The sequence below is a fragment of the Sinocyclocheilus grahami genome, unplaced genomic scaffold (genome assembly GCF_001515645.1).
Source record: "Sinocyclocheilus grahami isolate Dianchi unplaced genomic scaffold, SAMN03320097.WGS_v1.1 scaffold236.1, whole genome shotgun sequence".
In the NCBI taxonomy this organism is placed as follows: domain Eukaryota; kingdom Metazoa; phylum Chordata; class Actinopteri; order Cypriniformes; family Cyprinidae; genus Sinocyclocheilus; species Sinocyclocheilus grahami.
Window position 1 is genome coordinate 568,145 of NW_015505415.1, and position 20,482 is coordinate 588,626.

The 20,482-nt window shown below is 36.5% G+C and overlaps 1 protein-coding gene across 1 annotated transcript in view; it reads right to left on the reverse strand.

The window, feature by feature from the left end:
• The window catches only part of LOC107597764 (disks large homolog 5-like), a 50,204-nt gene extending 31,207 nt beyond the window's left edge, over positions 1-18,997 (reverse strand). The window contains exons 1-14 of the mRNA XM_016288944.1: positions 18,574-18,997; positions 12,634-12,702; positions 11,035-11,188; positions 9,355-9,498; positions 7,344-7,527; positions 6,075-6,365; positions 4,970-5,305; positions 3,184-3,414; positions 2,916-3,100; positions 1,905-2,030; positions 824-956; positions 614-741; positions 362-537; positions 169-272 (exon numbers count right to left, since the gene is read on the reverse strand). Coding sequence (XP_016144430.1) covers positions 169-272; positions 362-537; positions 614-741; positions 824-956; positions 1,905-2,030; positions 2,916-3,100; positions 3,184-3,414; positions 4,970-5,305; positions 6,075-6,365; positions 7,344-7,527; positions 9,355-9,498; positions 11,035-11,188; positions 12,634-12,702; positions 18,574-18,868 — 2,556 coding nt within the window. The 5' untranslated portion in view covers positions 18,869-18,997. The remainder of the gene's footprint in view (positions 1-168; positions 273-361; positions 538-613; positions 742-823; positions 957-1,904; positions 2,031-2,915; positions 3,101-3,183; positions 3,415-4,969; positions 5,306-6,074; positions 6,366-7,343; positions 7,528-9,354; positions 9,499-11,034; positions 11,189-12,633; positions 12,703-18,573) is intronic.
• Between the last annotated feature and the right edge of the window lie 1,485 nt (positions 18,998-20,482).

Genomic DNA, 20,482 nt, shown 5'->3' on the forward strand with positions numbered 1-20,482 from the left:
CACATATATATAAAAAAAAATTTAAGTTTAGAGAAAAAAGTAGTTTTACTCAAATAGTTTGAGAGTGTAGGGAGAATCGGTTGCATCATTTGCAACACGTCACTATCAGCCAATCAGAAACTCCTGGAGAACTGGTGCTGATGCAAAGAAAAGCACGAGTCGACTCACATTGAGAATCCGATCGCCGGGACACACTGAACCGTCTCTGGCCGCGGGACTGCCTGGAGAAACAGACGACACAAACACGCCGCTCTCCAACCCAACACCACAATCTGAGAGACAGACAGAGAGAGAGAGAGAGATGTATAACAGAGATGAGGATCTGCTGGACGTCCAGAAAGACAAAGACCCTCGATCTCACCTTTATGTCCCGCCAGCGTCAGATGAACAGAAGTGACCATCCGTCCTCCCAGAGACTTCCTCCTGCGTACCACCATGTTGATGACTCCGCCCCCGCTGAACACCGCCTTTATGACCTGCTTCCTGTCCTTATTGGCCAGATCCACGTCATTTATCTTCAACAACCAATCATTCACTCTGCCGTAAGAATAAACACTGGTTAGAATCGCACATGAGTGTTTCACAGGAGACACCGAAAGCAGAGTCCGCCTACCTCAACCTGCCCTCCGCAACACTTCCTTTGTCCACCTTGCTCACGAATATCCCATAATCCCCGGGTAGATACGGGTCGCTCACACCCTCGGCGATATCAAAGCCCAAAGCACTCAAATCCATGTCGTCCTGTACGTCAGATCAGAGACGGTGAGGTGTTGAACTGTTGAATTTGGAGGTTCGTCACAGCTGTGATGACTCGATTACGTACCGTACTCCTCTCAAACTCCACCGTCTCCGTCTCCCACTCCAGAGAGTCCGTATCGATCGCAGAGTCGTGAGAATTGTGGGCCATCAGCTGGCGGAAACGCGCCTCCTTCTCCAGCTGCTCCTCCATGCATTCCCTGAGCACACATTTACTTACTTCATTTACCTCAACCTGATCACTCAGCGGCTCTGAGACGGATTCATGATTCAGAATCAGAGTCATTTGTTTGGGAATCAAACTACTTTGATCACACTTGTTCGTTTCTTTTGCCATGGTGTTGTAGAATTAGACTGTAATTGTTGTAGACTTTGAGAATCCCAATTTGTCAAATATAGTCAGAACATTTAGACTAAATTCAACTAACTAAACCAAAAAAATAACAAAGTTTTTTTTTTAAACAGGCGTGTGATCAAAATGACAAAAATGAAGGGAAACGTGTTTTTATGATACAATAATAATAATTTAAATTATAAAAAATTTAAATCAAGAAATATTACTATTGCAATAATACTGTTGTATTGAAAAATGAACATTTAATAATAATAACAATAATAATAATAAATAACACAACATTTAGACTAAATTCATCTAACTAAACCAAAAACACTTTCATTTCATTTAAAGCATAGCGATAAACAGCAGTATTTAAATTATGATTTAGTTAGTTAATTTAATTAATATTGTATATAACTGTAAATGTATAAATGTATATAAAACTAAATAAATATTATCTGTTTAAATATTTTTAACTAAACAAACAAAATAATTTTTTATACTTATATGTATATATTTACAAAATTATTACAGTAGTCAACATTTGAAGTGGATCAAAACCTTTCATCAAAGTTGTCCTAAAACCAAAACAATACCCGTTCTTTTTTGATCCACTTCAAATGTTGATACTACTGTATATACTTATTATTTACATATGTATTAGTTATTTAGATTCATATTTAATGTAATATTTAGTGAATTTATGTTTTAATTGATTAATGAATGCGCTGTAGGAAACTTTCTCGAATCATTAGCAGAACCGAACATCTGCTAGCTGCACTGATGTGATCGTGTGTGTTTGGAGACTCACTTGAGCTCCTTCAGTTCCCGCACCGCGTCGTTCTTCTGTTTGCGCAGGTCGTCCAGGTTTCTCAGAGCGTCGGCGAGATCGCTCACGGCTCGGTCCCTCTCACGACGCAGGTTATCACACAACGTCCTGATACACACACACACAGTAAATATACAGCTTCTGTTCTTTGGACTTTATGAACACTACTGGCCCTGCTTTATGGAGCTAAAATAGTCTCACAATTAATGCATTTACATATGTAAGATAATTCAATGTGTAAGATAATTCTCATTCACAAAATACAATTTGCCAATCCTCAACAAACATTTTTTTGTGAATGAGCTCACACATTTGACAGTCACACTTTATATATTATTTTATATATTAATAATTAAATATATGAATTAATGTATTCACATAATATTAAAAAAAATATTCATTTTGAGAACATTTTAAAATTATGTTTACATCTTTTATTAATATGAATCTCGGGTTTAAAAATGAAAAATTATGAGGACATATTTCTTCATATGACGCATATTTGACATTACACTCTTGAACTGATGTGGGCCAAAGACGAGACGTTTGGTCTTTGCATCAAATTAGATTTACAAAAGTAATTTTATATACACAGAAATCATATTAAATGCAAGTGAAGTGTCCACGTCAATGTTTCAAAAACTTTTGTGAAAATAAAATATCAAAATATGGGTGAAATATTGTTCCATTGTCATTCAACGTAACAATGTACAACGTAAAATGAAACTACATACTTATTCTGACCTGTCCTTATTAAAATACAGAAAATAAAATGTGATCATTTTAATTTTGTGGTGTGATCTGTGAATCTAATGATTCTTGTTCCAAATATGCCTGACAAAAAATTTTTGGTATATAAACTACTGTTTTTGTTTGCTTTCACATTCTAACATACATTTAAAAAAAAAAAGCTGTATTAAACTTTTGTTTTGATGCTGGTCTTTGACTCGTGTCTGTCAGAATGAGAGGTGTAAGAGGATGTTGTCATTGCACCGTATGCTCTCTCTCTCTGCCACGATCTTGTCTCTCTCCTGGAAGGCCCAGTCTCTGCGGCATTTGGCCACCTCTGCCTCCTGCACAGACTCCTGGAGCTCCTCCGAAACGGCCTCGCACTGCTTCCTCAGGATCTCCAGCTCCTTACTGACACGCTCTATGTCCAGCGTCGCGCTGTCCTGCTTCTGCAGGGAGACAAATCTGATTAAACAAGACCCCTGATGAACATATGTAAGTCCGGGTTTAAAGTCAGTCTGACTCAGTGCACCTGTCTGGCCTGATAATACTCCCTCAGGAGCTGGTCTCTCTGGATGATGGCCTCTGTTCGCTCTTTACGGGCCACGTCGCGCTCCTCTCGCACCATCTCGATGTCCTTACAGGCCTGGCTCAGCTCTTTCTGCGTCTCGGCCTTGTCCTGCACCTCGTGACAGTATTTCTCCAGCAGCTCGGTCTTCTCCCGGATCGCTCGGTCTCGGTCCAGCAGAGCCGAGTTCAGCTCCTGCACACATAATGCAACATACGTCACACCACCAGTAATTCTGCATGACAAAGAGGCAGTGCCTAAATAACCCTAAATATGAGCAACAGTGATTATTGCCGGAGCAAAAACACTGTGGAATTATCCACCTAATTTTTCCTGTAAGAGCTTCCTCTGTCATCCACTTCCAGCTATTTTTAGCTGTACAAAACCGTTCGTTTTGCTGCTCGATATCGTAAACTGGTGTGTCTTACCATATTATTTTAATGTATTGCCTTAATTATAAACACACTGGTTTTTACTGCAAATAGTTTTACTGTTTACTGCACTTTGTTATTATTCTCGATATTTCCCTACAGCGGATGAATCGGAAGTCTCGCACATTCACAGAAAACAGCTTACTTACATATTGAAAAATAAGGTGGACATAATTTGATTAAACTAGCATATATAGACACATATATTATATGTGTCCCTGAAGCACAAAAGCAGTGTTAAGTCGCTGGGGTATATTTGTAGCAATAGCCAACAATATGGGTCAAAATTATTGCTTTTCTTTTATGCCAAAAATCATTAGGATATTAAGTAAAGATCATGTTTCATGAAGATATTTTGTAAATCTCCCACCGTAAATATATTAAAACTTAATCTTTGATTAGTAATATGCATTGCTAAGAACTTCATTTGGACAACTTTAAAGATGATTTTCTCAATATTTAGATTTTTTTGCACCCTCAGATTCCAGATTTTCAAATAGTTGTATCTCGGTTAAATATTGTCCGATCCTAACAAACCATACATCAATGGAAAGCTTATTTATTCAGCTTTCAGATTATATATAAATCTCAATTTCGAAAAATTTACCCTTATGACTGATTTTGTGCTCCAGGTTCACATATGTGTGTTTAAATATATATTAAATTTGTTAATTCATTTTTTTTTTTTTTTACATAAATAGCAAGATTTAAATAAATATTTATTTAGTTAATTTAATTAATATTAAAACTAAATATCTTAATATTTAAATATGTACATCATTATCTTTATATTTGCAATGTTACTATATATTTATACATTTATGTATTAATTATTTAGATTATGATTTAAAATTTGAATTTATTTAACATTTGAACATTTAGATTAATACTGAGATCAATTAAATTTGTTAGTTAATCATTTTAAAAATAAAAAAATTATAAACAGCACAATTCCCAACTTCACTGAAATTATATATATATATATATATATATATATATATATATATAATTCATGAAATAATAGTAAAATGCAATTGAAATATCTCCAAATTTATTTTTAGATTTACAATATTATTATGCATTTTTATTTACATATTTATTTAAATATGAATTAGTTGTTTAGATTCATATTTAAATAGTTTTAAATAAGTTATATAGTTAATACTATTTTTTTAATTGTTTAAAAAAAAAAAAATTACATAAATGACACGCATTGACTTCTAGGATCACTTCTGAACGATGATTCAAATGCATGTGTGAATCTTTTGAATCCTTTAAATGAATCTTCTGAATGAACGGTTAAAATGAGTGTGTTTGACCTGTCTAAGAGCCTCGATCTCCTCGCTGGTGACCCTCCTCTCGCTAGACGTGTTCTTGAGTTTGGCTTCGGCCGCCTCCAGTCCGGTCTGCAGTTTATCCACCTCCTTGATGACCTGATCTCTCTCGCTCATGATCAGTCTATATTCGTTTAGCACAGAGTCTCTCTCCTCCTTCAGCTTCTCGCCGTCTTTCACCGCCTTCAGCTGCAGGGTCTTATAGCGTGTGTTCTCCATCTGCAGTCGATCGGTTTCTCTCTGCAGCTCCTCGTTCTGAGCGGACGCCTTATTCAGCTCCTGCTGGAGACTCTCGAACCTGAAAGAGAACGAGATTTTCTCCTAACAGAACTGAAAACTCTTGAATGACTGATTGGTAGGGATGTAACGATTAACCGCGAGCCGGTTGAAAATTTATTCAAATATGTGACGATTCAAATCAGTTGAGATGCTAAACAAATCGCGATTCATTTAGGGGTAGGTGTTTATATGAATGTGTGTCTGAGGGGAACTTACTGTCTTTAGAAAAGTTTAGATGGTATTTTTTCTTTTCCTCTTGCCTCTGTATAATGCACATTAATGTTCATAAGTGCAGCGCTGCTTTGTTTACAGCCCAAACCAAGGAAACGCTTTAAGCGCCACCTGCTGGCAGAGAGTGCATCTGCGTCTCGTTCAGCTCGTCTGCTGTTTCGGTTTCATGCAGATATTTGTTATGCATGGTTTCACAAAACTGAAGTCAACCCATTCTGGTTTTGCTTCAAATTTCAAAATTATACAATCTAATTTAGATTAAAAATTGCTCATGTTGCATGTATGCAGCATCTTTATTTGGATCATGATTAAAATGCAGTGGTTGCCTCTAATTTTAAATGTTAAGAGCACAGACAAAGCCTTAGTTCGTTTATATGAAGAGATTTATTTTATCTGTGTCATTTATTTGATTTGGGGATTGTTTTAAAATTTCAATTTAGTTTTGGTATTTACATTTACATTATATTAAAATGTTGTAATTTAGCAGACGCTTTTATCCAAAGCGACTAACAAATGAGGACATTATAGTGTTATATTTCAATTTCACAAAGAAACGTGCTCACATTTTATCAACTAATACAGAAGGAAGGTTAGGATTCTGTCCAAACACTAATTGGTATGGACTGTAGCCATGAACATTCAACATACTGTTCTTAGCCATGAGGGCCCAGTCAAGGGCAGTGTGCCAGTCACATCCATTTTCTCGTTTGACCTTCAGGATGATCTCGGTGAGTGTTTGGTTATGTCTCTCGAGTAGTCCGTTGCTCCATGGACTGTATCCAGCTGTTGTTCTTGTCTCGATGTTAAAGTTTTCAGCCATGTCTCTGATTTCTTGGTTGTTGAATTCCCCTCCATTATCACTGTACAGCTTCTGGGGGGCACCATGGACACTTTTCCAAGTGTGAATGAAGGAGTTGACAATTTCAGATGAGGCAACAGCGAGGGCTTGTTTCTTTTTGTCGAGTTCGGTAACTCGCGTCCAGATATTAACTTCATTTTTCCAACACTCGTATGGCCTGGTTTCATCAAATTTCGGCGGAACTTTATAACTAGCTGCCATCCTTCAACCATCCTCTGCTACCATGTTAAATTAAATAAACACGACGTTTACTCAGTTAACGCAATTTATTCCTTCCATCATCCCGCTCACATCAACAACACCGTTCCTTAACAACAACGCCCACTTTTTCCAGCGCGCTCACCTTTTAACCGGTGCATGCACTAACCTTATTTTTAACCCGGAAGAACCTTCTTCCATGTGAACAGAGTAGGGAGGAAATAACATGTTAACAGTTTTTGTGTCTGAGAGAACTTTGGTTAAAGAAGCCCTGTGAAGCCTGATATTTCTGTGCGGTGGTGTTTATGTACTACTGGCACAAAGAGGGAGAGATTAATTTAATAGCATCTGTTATCTAAATTTTAATAGTTAAACTGCTTTTGTGTTTGCAAGTTCAATTTACTTTTGTGAATTAGTTCAAACGATCCACTTTAAATGAATAAATTTAAAACACAGACAAACTGAAACGGTGATCTTTAAGTCTCTGCATGCCCTTTTTTTAAATATACATTTATGTAAATTAAATTTAGATACATATTGTTGTTTATTACAGTTATATTGATGCATATAAATATATATATTTTTATACAAATATTTGTAAAATGTTTAAGAAAAACTTTATGGTTTTTTAAAACTTTAAAACTTAAAACTTTATTCATGGAATAAAGCATGAACTGATACATCCGTACAGTCGGTGGGAGCCTAATGGTTCTGGTTGAAGGGTAAATTCCTGAGCAAGACACTAAACCTCATCACGCTCCTCAGAGTTGTGTGCGCATGTGGCATTGGTACCTGTTGCTGCTGCAGGCGCATGTCTGCCACCTCGCGCTGGTCGCTGTCATGGATCCGGCGCAGCTCGTCGCAGGTCTGCTGCAGCTGTGAGTGCTGCTGCAGGAGCTGCGAGTAGTTCTGCTTCATGGCCTCCATCTCGTCCCGCAGCTGAGTCTGTTCACCAAACACACGCCCGTGAAGAGTGCTGAGAGACCGAGAGAGACAGAGATGCGTTGCTGCATCAGTGAACAGAACAACTAATTAAGCTCCGTTAAATGTGCCAGATAAAATCATGACAATGGAAAAGACTTTACAGAATGAAAATTTGCTGAAAATTAACTTGCTCTGCAGTGAATGGGTGCCGTCAGAATGAGAGTCCAAACAGCTGATAAAAACATCACAATAATCCACAGCACTCCAGTCCATCAGTGAACATCTGGAGAAGACAAAAGCTGAAACAAAACCAGCATTAAGACGTTTTTAACTCAAATACGAGTCCATAATCCATAACTCTTCCTCCAGTGAAAAAGTGTTCTGTTCTGAATCAGGAGAGACATCTGCACAGATCAAGCAGCGTTTACAAGCCAAAACAGCTCTAAACAAATCTGTGGCTGGATTTTGATGTGAGAGACAACAGGAGATGCACTTTTTCACTCGAGGAAGCGTTATGATGGATTACAGACTCGTATTTTAGTTAAAAACATCTTAATGCTGGATTTGTTTCAGCTTTTGTCTTCTCCAGATGTTAACTGATGGACTGGAGTGCTGTGGATTACTGTGATGTTTTTATCAGCTGTTTGGACTCTCATTCTGACGGCACCCATTCACTGCAGAGCATCCATTGCTGAGACACTGATGCAATGCTACATTTCTCCAAACCTGATGAAGAAACAAACTCATCCTGATCTCGGATGACCTGAGGGTGAATACATTTCAGCAAATATACATTTTTGGGTGAAATATTCTAAGGCCAAGGTCATGGGTTCAGTTCCCAGGGAACACATACATAACTGTTCGGCTTGTCATTTGTGAATGCTCAACACAGCAGGAGATTCAATTCAATATATCAGTAATTTCAAATTACACTGAGGGGAAAGTGAATTAAACTAAAGCATTGGGTAATCTCATACGAAGATGGACATCTCTAATCTGTGCTGTGTGTTTGCTTCACCACCAGATGTTACCCTGACTCACGGCAGCCAATCAGAGCCTTCCACATCACGCTAATGAGCACATAATGCTGTGGGCCTATCCTCTCATACACAAACCCTCTGGTTACCCACCTCTACAGCAGCACAGACAGCGTCTGGTGTTTGTTGAGTTGAAGGAAGTAGAGTTCAAATGAACAATAATGGACACATTTAGTGGTTGATCAATATGAATTTTTTTTAAGGCCAATGTCGATATCTTATAGAGCAGGGTGGCTGATGGCCAATATAAAGCCAATATATATGATATTACACCATTTAATTTAAATACCATGAATAACAATTGCTGCAATGAAATCGTAATTTAGTTTACAAAATTACAAAAAAATAAATAAATAAAATTAAAAAAATATATATATATACTGTGTGTGTGTGTGTGTGTGTGTGTATATATATATATATATAAAATCTTTTAAATATATTTAATTTATATTAATATATAATAATTAATATTAATATTATTGATAATTAATTAGTAATACTATAAAATAACTTAAATAGACAGAGTTATGCTTTAGCAACTTATTCTGTAATCTTATTATTTTTCACAAATAAAGCAACAAATATGAATAAAAAGCACAGAATCATATTTTCAAAATATTACTACTGTCAAAATAAAAGCTGTTTCCAACACTCAGCCAAACTCATAAACTCATCAGCCGATGCTGGTAATTTAAAAATATCAAATCTCAGCCGATATATCGGTCGACTACTAGACATGTTATATGAGTTTCTATATGGTTAGAACAAATTGCCCTAATAAAAGTTAAAAATGCCCTTGATAATCAACCCTAGGTGGAAATAGACAGGGTTAGAGCGCTCACTGGTAGTAATCGGCGTCTCTCGCGGCCTCCTCGCATCTCTTCAGGGTTTTGGTGTGCTGGTTCTGGAGAGACTGCAGGTCTGACATGGCCTTCATGCACTGCAGCTTCAGACGCTCGTAATCGTGACCCGGCTTCACACTCGGCCTACACACACACACACACACACACACACACACACACACACACCGATATATGCAAACGTCTCACACTGTGCAAAGTGATTTGGTTATCATTCATCATTTCTGAATCATTTCATTGGGAAGTTTCATGGAGATCACACACACACACACACACAGACATGCACATTCTTCAGGCTCTATCAACGTTCAGGTGAAGAGACACAAAAACAGAGCAAAAAGCCTGATTTATGAAATAGTAATGAAAGTAAACATACTTTATTTATACACATAAAGCACTCTGTCCCATCTCACGCTCACGTACAGATAAGAAAAGACGGACTGTCTAGCAGGGTTATAGTGTCTGAAAGACTGAAACCCTGTTCAATCTCCTCTACATTTACCCCAATCACAGCATGAGAAGCTAGTAACAGCCCAGTGTTCATTTAGTATTATTTATATACTTTTATAGTATTTTATAATATTTTTTTTATATATATTTAGTTTTCATTTTCATTTTAGTTTTAGTAATTTTGTTATGTGCTCTTCTATTTAGCTTTAATTTACTTTTATTTCAGTTTTAGTCATTTTAGTACTTCATCCTAAATTTATTTTATTACAGCAACATTTTTAATCTTCTTAGTTGACGTTTCATCTAACATTTAGATTTTATTTTATTTCAGCTTTATTTCAATTAACAAAAACATAGTCAATAACTGGCTATTATGAACTAAAACACTATATTTAACTAAAACCATTTAAAAATATACAATATATATATATACATATATGTGTGTGTGTGTGTGTTTCAGCTAGTTTCCAAGGCAAATTTTTTTTACTTTTAGTTTTTAGATGTACTAAAATAACAAAACTAAAATTAATCAAAACTGTTCATAAAAACAATTACAAAAATTTTAACTAAAATGAAAATGGAAAATATAAAATATAAAACATCTATCTATCTATTTATCGATCTACCTATTCCAAATATTAATAAAGACTGTAAAAGTATCTCAGTGATACTAAAATAACACTGGTTAACAATAGCAACACTGTTACAGCCGCACTATCAGATATCCGTGACCATAGCTACAGTGACACTGACAGTCTAAGATCGGTTGCCATAGCTACAGTGACACTGACAGTCTAAGATCTGTTGCCATAGCTACAGTTGCACTGACCATCTAAGATCTGTTGCCATAGCTACAGTGACACTGACAGTCTAAGATCTGTTGCCATAGCTACAGTTGCACGGACAGTCTAAGATCTGTTGCCATAGCTACAGTTGCACTGACAGTCTAAGATCTGTTGCCATAGCTACAGTTGCACTGACAGTCTAAGATCTGTTGCCATAGCTACAGTTGCAATGACAGGCTAAGATCTGTTGCCATAGCTACAGTTGCACTGACCATCTAAGATCGGTTGCCATAGCTACAGTTACAATGACAGTCTAAGATCTGTTGCCATAGCTACATTTGCACTGACAGTCTAAGATATGTTGCCATAGCTACAGTTGCACCTGCAGAGATGTGTTGCCGTAGCTACAGTTACTGTGTTACTGTACCTGCAGTCGTCAAAGGTGGTGCCGGGCGAGGAGAGGGCCAGTCGTTTGCGCAGGTCATCTCGTTCGCGGGTCACCTGTCTGAGCTGGAAGATCACCGTCTCCAGTTTCTCACTCATCACATGCTTGTCCAGGTGTGCAGGAGGGGGCGAGGATGCTGGGATAGATAGACATGAGCATCAGTGAATAAAATGACAACTAATATATTAGCATTGTACACTATGTGTGGACTTTCCTACTGAAGAGGGAAACTGTAGGCAAGTGTAGAAGCACAGAGCTTTCAGATGCAGATCAGGACAGACATGTCAGGTTCATAAACTTTTGCTTCAGTTTGAGTCAGCTCTGCTGTTCATACAGATGTTATGAATAAACAATGATTTTATCTGGGCCACTGACGACCCGTCCCATATCTCTCACTGCACAAAATAACAGAGCCGTCTGTCTCGTTTTAGACGTCTAATGGACGGAAGCGTCTCTCAGCTAGTGTCTGAGTTCACTCTGTGTTTTTCCCAGTGAGTCCCAGATTTCTCTGTTTCGCACCAGAAGGACGTCAGGAATATGTGCAGCATTGTAAATCATACACCACCACTGAGTTTGTGAAAGACGTCTATTATGCTCAGCAATGATGCATTTATTTGATCAAAAATACAGTAAAATTGTGAAATATTAGAATTTGAAATAGCTGTTTTCTATGTTAATATGTGTTAAACTGTAATGTATTTCTGTGATGCGCAGCTGTATTTTCAGCATCATTCCTCCAGTCTTCAGTGTCACATGATCTTCAGAAATCAGTGTAATATGCTGATCTGCTGCTCGAGAAACATTTCTGATTATTATCAATGTTGAAAACAGTCGTGCTGCACGATATTTTTGTGGAAACTGTGATGCATTTTATTTTTCAGGATTCACAGATGAATAGAAAGTTTTTTTTAAAAACTGCATTTATTTAAAATAACAATATAAATAAATGTCTTTACTGTCGTTTTTTGAACAATGTAATGTGTCCTTCCTGAATAAAAGTATAATTATTTTAATTACTTAAAATCTTACTGACCTCAAACTTTTGAAAAGTAAACATATAATCCTGATTCAGAAAATAATATAAAAATATAATAAATATAAATATAATACATTTATTATTATTATTATATAAAAATATAATAAATATAAATATAAAAGCCCTTCTATAATTTATCATTTGTAAATTTGTTTTATTTTGAAAGCCATGCCAGCATCCAAGGCTATTCAATTAAAAAAAAACAGGGTAAAAAGATTTTTAATGTCCAATTTTAATAAAAATTCTAATGTCCACAGACTTAACTTTATTTTTAAAAATCCAGGGTAAAAAATAAAACTGTAAAAACACTGTTTGCAATTAAATAAATATTTATTATAATATATTTTATCAAAGAAAATGAAGCTTATTTTAAGAGGATTAAGACTTTTTTGACAATTAAACGCATTTCCCTCCAAAAAAACGTAATTTCTCATTTTTGCAATGCCAAAAAAACTATAATATTACAGCTAGAAAACAGTGAGATGCAATATGATGTTTCTGTCAGATACCTTTGCCTAACAAACACAGACGCTGACCGGACTCACCGACGCTGCTGAGAGAACTGCTGCTCTCCGAGTCCGACGGCATCGCAGACAGAACGCTGCACGTGGAACCTGAAGCAAACAAACAAACATCAACTCCAGCGTCAGAGAGTGCATGAGATCAGTCCGGCTGCGTCTCAATCTGTGTGCATCAGTATATGCCGAGCACGAATACAGGCCGGATCCTCTAAACCAGGAGACACATGAATCGAGTTTCAGCGCGCTGGAACGATGTTAACAATGAACCGGCCTGGAAATGGCCGACTCCCTGGGCAGGGAACTTACTACACGAGACACACCTGTGAGAACGGACGGACATCTCTACTTCCCTCTGAAGTAAACGGCGCAGAGGCCTCCAGCTGTACTGGAGTAACTCGAGCTGGTACCTGGGCTTGAATGGAGACTCAGTTTCTCTCTCAGGACGGGTCTGTTTATTTGCTCGTCTTTCTTTCATTCCACTCCAGAGCAGCCCATGTGCTTCATTGATTTATTATCGAAATTATTTTGAAATACAGTTCTTGTCAAAAGTTTGGAAACATTATAATTTTTAAATGCTTTAATGAAGTCTCCTCTGCTCAGCAAGGCTGCATTTATTTGATCAAAAATACAGTAAAATTGTGAAATATTATTACAATTTCAAATAAGTGTTTTCTGTGTGAATATCTGTTAAACAGTAATTTATTTATGTGATGCGCAGCTGTATTTTCAGCATCATTCCTCCAGTCTTCAGTGTCACATGATCTTCAGAAATCAGTATAATATGCTGATTTGCTGCTCAAGTATTATTGGTGCTGAGTTATTAATAATGGTTCTTATTATTGTCAATGTTAAAAACAGTATTCTGTGGAAACTTTTTCAGGATTCTGTGAATAGAAAGTTCAAAAGCATTTACCTGAAACAGAATGTTTTTACTATCACTTTTGATCAATTTAATGCATATTTGCTGAATAAATGCATTAATTTATATTAAAAACACACACATACCCCAAACATTTGAATGGTATTATATCATGATTTCTGCATAAATATTTAGCAGCACAACTGTTTTCAACATTGATAATAATCAGAAATGTTTCTCGAGCAGCAGATCAGCATATTATACTGATTTCTGAAGATCATGTGACACTGAAGACTGGAGGAATGATGCTGAAAATACAGCTGCGCATCACAGAAATACATTACAGTTTAACAGAGATTCACATAGAAAACAGCCGTTTAAAATTCTAATAATATTTTGAGCAAATAAATGCAGGCTTGGTGAGCAGTATAGACTTCATTAAAAACATTTAAAAATCATAACTTTTGACAAGTACTGCACATTTCCATAAAATGAAAGCTAGTGGGGTTCAGTGTCGCTTTGGACCCCATCGACTTTCATTATACGGACAAAACTTCTTTAAGACATCTTTTGTGTTCTGCAGATGAAAGAACCTCGCTGAAAATACAGCTGCGCATCACAGAAATACATTACAGTTTAACAGATATTCACATAGAAAACAGCTGTTTAAAAATCTAATAATATTTTGAGCAAATAAATGCAGGCTTGGTCAGCAGTATAGACTTCATTAAAAACATTTAAAAATCATAACTTTTGACAAGTACTGCACATTTCCATAAAATGAAAGCTAGTGGGGTTCAGTGTCGCTTTGGACCCCATCGACTTTCATTATACGGACAAAACTTCTTTAAGACATCTTTTGTGTTCTGCAGATGAAAGAACCTCATAAAAGGTCACAGTTTTGACTGTCAGCACTGTGATGGTACAGCGGGGCGGGTTTTGTTTACCCAGCATTATCAGACACGTCCTGATCCGGTCTGATGCGCCGTCCACCTGCTGCCACCCACGAGACGGCGACAGAATGAGCTCTAATCACACGCTGGACACACCACGGAATATTTACTCATAACCATTCAGTGCAATGATGGTAGTACCATATTATACCATGACCAGACCGTGGCACTGGCAATTATTTGCAAGGGAAACATGCACTGAAAGTAGTGTGGTAATACATGATTTAGATGTTTCATTCCTAACACACCCATGCTGAACGCTGTTAAAATATACAGTGAAATAACTAATACACCAGAGTTAATTAACACCTGAAGTTAATTATGATCGTCATGTTCGTGAGGTGTGACACGGCTCAGTGTTACTATAGCGCCAGATCCACACAGAGGCTGAGAGGAACTGGGTCAACAGACGGGAAAACAAGCAGACTGTGAAGTGATGCTGAACGTGCATGAAATATTGACTCCTCAAAGTCTGATCCTAAACCGACTCATCCAAAGAGTCTGGATCTGAATCGATTCAGCCCAGATAGCGCTGTCACGATACCAAAACTAGTACAATTACACGATTCTCAGCACCAGTTTCAGTACTAAAGAAAAAACCTCTGGTACGATTTTATTGAACTAAAAATAAAACATAATAAATAAATGAAATGGGTTAATCAGAGCTGTTATTGTTAACTACAACTAAAACTATTACCATTTTTGTTGAGTGAAATACAGCTGAAATATATGAATATTAAACGAAAAACTGAAAATAATGTTTCCTTGCTAACTGAAATAAAACTAAAAATGAAATGAAAACTTTTGAAATATTTTAAACTAATAAAAATGACAAAAGCACGTAAAATTAGTAAAAATTTTATAAAAATAAAACACATATGTATATACAGTAGATATAGTATATAGATAAGATCATTTATATTTTTTAAATATATAAAAAAATAAAATATATAAAATACAATATAAATATAAAAAGAAATGTCAATTCTAAATATTAATAAAAACTATAATATAAATAATACTAAAATAATGGAGTAAACTGTAATGTTAATAATAACACTAATAAGTAAATAAAGCCATAAAGGATTAGCAAGCAGCCTTAAATAAAAATGCTTTAGTAATAAAACAAAGAGCAAAGTAACATAACAAATATTCAAAAAAGGGTAAGTGTATTAATCTGCATTTACACCTCAAAATGTTGTGTCAATTACTTCATATACAGTCCCTATCTCAATAGGGACTGTGTTTGTAAAGCTCATATAGCATCATCTGTCATTTGAACTACTTTTATGAAGCTAAAATTACTCCTTTAAGCCAACACCTTGATAAACTGAACACTGTTTATTTATCTAACGATGACCTTTCACGATAAAGTATTCTTCAGCATGTTTTACAACCAAAACAATGCAGAGAACAAGTCAATAAAGACTACAAATATTCTGACTATAATAGAAAAACAATCATTCTGGGTGTGTAAGGACAGGACGTTTTGTGCGTGTGTGCATGCGTGTGTGTGTGTGCGTGCGTGCGTGTGTGTGGGTGTGTGTGTCCCGTCTGACATTTAAACCGAGTGCAAGAAGCTTGGCAAAGTACGGACCATAAACTGGACTTCTATTTAATTCTCTCCCACTCACACAGCTGTGAGCCGGACAACGGAAACTTGGACCTGACAGAGAAAGGCGCTCAATCTGTTGAGCCCTCTCTGTGTGTGCCAGACGGCATGCTGGGTAGAATCTCTGTGTCCTTCATTACTCACAGCCCTGAGAAACTGACCCCTCTATATCAGCGACTGGACAGAGTCACGACAGCTCATCTCTCCAGACCAACTCTAAACTCGGCTTCCGCATGGGGCTTCATTACAGGTCATCTTCATCAGCCCGAGACTGATGACTGAAGTTTAGAAGGATCACGGCATTACAAACGCAGAAGAATGAGGAAAAGAGTTTGTTTCTTTGTGTAGAAATGTAGCATTGCATCAGTGTCGCAATGGATGCTCTGCAGTGAATGGGTGCCGTCAGAATGAGAGTCCAAACAGCTGGTAAAAACATCACAATAATCCACAGCACTCCAGTCTATCAGTTAACATCTGGAGAAGACAAAAGCTGAAACAAATCCAGCAAGACGTTTTTAAAATGTTTTAGTTTTTAAAAACTAAAATACCATGGAGTCCATAATCCACAATAATGCTTCCTCAGGAGAAAAATCTGCACAGATCAAGCACCGTTTATAACAGTCCAAAACAGCTCTAAACCAATATTTGGCTGGATTTTGATGTGAGAGATAACAGGAGATGCACTTTTTCACTGGAGGAAGCGTTATTGTGGATTATGGACTCGTATTTTAGTTAAAAACGACTTAATGCTGGATTTTTTTCAGCTTTTGTCTTCTCCAGATGTTAACTGATGGACTGGAGTGCTGTGGATTATTGTGATGTTTTTATCAGCTGTTTGGACTCTCATTCTGACGGCACCCATTCACTGCAGAGCATCCATTTCTGAGACACTGATGCAATGCTACATTTCTCCAAACCTGATGAAGAAACAAACTCATCTACATTCTGGATGTGCATGAGGGTGAGCACATTTTCAGCAAATTGTCATTTTTGGGTGAACTATTCCTTTAAACGTGTTTTTTAATAACCTATCACTTAACCTCAGATCTCTCGTCAGGTTCTGCTTTGAAAGGTCTTTATCGCTAAACATCAATGGTATTTTCCTTCTGGAGCATGGCAGTTGCTCTCTATAGGGCTTTTATATAATTAAGGCCATCAGCTGGCCTATTATATAGACAATCACTCGGGATCCTATTTTTTTAATTGATTGAAGCACATTTGATTCAGCCCAGAGCGTCGGGACACATCAGCGAGAGTGGAAATGATCAGAGACTAAACAGGCCCCCACTGAGGTTTATATTGACGACCATCATAGATCTCTAACTTGTCTAATTGATCGGCGATGCTCCATTTAACAGACAGACTCTAAACGACGCTTTCTTTCAGTCTGTCTGGAACGGCTGCACTGGTGCAATATTACTCGCATGTGTTTCTATGTCATCCAATCAGATTCCTGTAACATGGGTTTAATGGCTTTCTAGGTAATGTAATTTGATCCAGCTTTAAGCTGCATTATTTTATAGTCGGCAGCTATTTCTGGCTTGCGGCTAAATCCCTGCATGTCTGATGAGTTTTTCTGGCCGCAGGAATCTTAGAAACATCTGTAAAACATTTACTGTACGATGTTTCGCGCGGCAGATTTACACAACAGGTCAGTCGCAGCTTTATAAAGCGTTACGCACCGGCGGTCTGTGTTTTCTACATCAGCTGAACATCTCAGCATCTGTCTGACCGCATCCAGAGCATCACAGACCACAAGACACGCCAAACCGCTCGATTCAAAGAATGAATGCTTCTGACAGAGTCAACTAAATATTACATACAACACATACACGCAATAATCCGAAACATTTACATGTGGCCACAACCCGGTCTGACGTGCCAAAACCGTTTTAAGCAATATTATAAACATAATTCATGCATAGTAGTTTATTATACATGCAGTTATGATTTTATATTTAGAAACTATTTTTAATATTTGTACTTAAAAATAAATACACAAATGCACATAAAATATAAAAACAAACTTACAGATTCATATATAGAACGATATACAGACAGACAGACAGACAAAGAGTTATTAAATATTTAAATTATATGTATGGCACATTATTATTTTCATATATGAGCATCAGACAGACAGACAGACAGACAGACAGACAGACAGACAGACAGACAGATAGACAGATAGATAGATAGATAGATAGATAGATAGATAGACAGACAGATAGACAGATAGATAGACAGACAGAAAAGGTATTAACTATTCAAAATACATGTGTGGCATATATTATTATATGCATATATAAGCCTTAATATTCCCTGCATGGCTTCTATATGTTGAAAATAGCTCACATCATTATTATTGGTTGATGTACTGTTTACAGTGTACTGCTGGTCAGAAACCAGACACTCGTCTCCACTGCTGGAGCGACAGCCAGCTAAACTACACCAAACTAACGTGGATGGACTTAGTAAACTTTGCGAGAAGGTTCTGAAGGTTTCCCTCTCGATGAGCCGAGGCTCGGTGGAGGTGTTACCCGAGCTGTGGTGGTTCTCCACAGGCAGCAGAGCGCCGAGCAGCAGCGGCTGGGTTTTCTCCAGAGCCCAGCAGAACTCCTGGAAATGGTCCCGGTCCTTCTTCTCCAGCAGCGTCCTGAGGAGCAGCAGGACCTTCTCGGCGCCGCCGGAGCTGTTGGCGTCCAGCTCCGCTCTCTCAGCCGGACTCAGGCAGCCTGACTGGGCCAGCAGCTCCAGCACCCGGTCCACATCTGTGACGGACTCCGACAACTTTCGCTGGCACTGCTCTAACAACTCTTTGTGCTTGGGATCCATCACAGAGCGACACAAAGCGCTGAAAACAACGACGCTCCGGTTAAAGAGTGTTCTGTGTGAAATTGAAAGAAACGAGAAGCCATATTTATTGCGACTTCAGGAGACTCCAACGGTTTTTCCTTCTTCTTCTTCTTCCAAAATGTAAAACAGCAAAACAATTATAAAACAGTAAACAATATTGTACAAAAAACATACACTGACACAAATCAGTTATATTTTAGTATAACTGAGATACTATTTAAGTTTTTATCAATTTGTTTTTAGTTTTAATTTTAATATTACCTGAAGTTTTTTTAAGTAATTTTGCTGCGTTTTGTCATTTTTATTAGTTTTAGGGATTTTAATGTCTATATAGTTTTTTTTATTTTTGTTTTAGTTTTAGTATTTTAGTGCATCAAGTTAAATTGAATGAAATAAAATCAGTTAACGGTTTTTTTTTATTTCAGTTAACATTTTTTTAAGTGTCAAAAATAATAATTATTATTTATGGTTTTAGTTTTAGTTAACTATAATAACCCTCATATATACTTCCAAAAAGCACTAGAAATAGAATCCAAACACTGATGACATGTTAAAGATGGTCAATCTGTTTTGATCAACGGAAACTGCAATTAATAAATTGACAAACATTTAAAAGATGCCCCAACATAACTTTTATGAGAAGCACTCTTGTTCTGTTCTGTACTTTTCTTTCCAGTGTAGCGTTAAGACTGATTTGAGAGGATTTGTTGATGAATGTTCATGCATTATTCTTGCAGTGTACAGTATAAGCTAAAGCTGCATGTGCATTGAATGTTTAAATGTGAATCTCTGATGATCAGATTACAGTCAGCTTTACATAATCTCCATCAGACAAACTCACTTTAAAGCAATCATCAAAAAACACTGAATATAATAATATATTTGTTTGTTTATAATTGTGTACTATGCCAGCAACCACAGCTATATTCCAGTGAGAAACAAGTGAAAAACAGAAAAAGTCAAACTAAATAAATAAATTATATATAAACAACAAATAAAAGCAAACATTTCTAAAAGTTTTTTTTATTGATTTAGATTTTTTTTTTTTTATCTAAAACTAAATCTGGTCTCACTTCATTAACTATAATATAATATAATATAATAGTTAATCAATCAGAGAGACATAAGTAAGCTAAAGTTCATTCATGAAATGTTTTTATTAACCAGACACAAATGTTACTAAACACAACAGTACAGATTAGTTTGATTAAGTAAACATACTAAAAACACAGGCAATATATATCCCTGAAAAAGAGTAGTCTTTATGTTAATAAACAGGTCAGAATGTCCTGTTTAACTAGTGATTATCAGGATGAAAGATTGCTGACTTTACTGCCGCAGCGATTCATTCATGCTAGTCAGGGACGATGATAACAAAAAATACATGAATCTCACAAAACGAAGCATATTTCACCCTAAACTCCACAAAAGAAAATGTTTTGCATGAATGAAAAATCTATTTAGGAGCCATAAATATGCATTACCATGATGCAAAAATATTATTTAAAATTGTTTAAATTGTAAAAAAAGAAATGTTATTAAACAATGTTAGTATTTGTTGTACAAAATATTAACATAAAATAATTAGCTTGT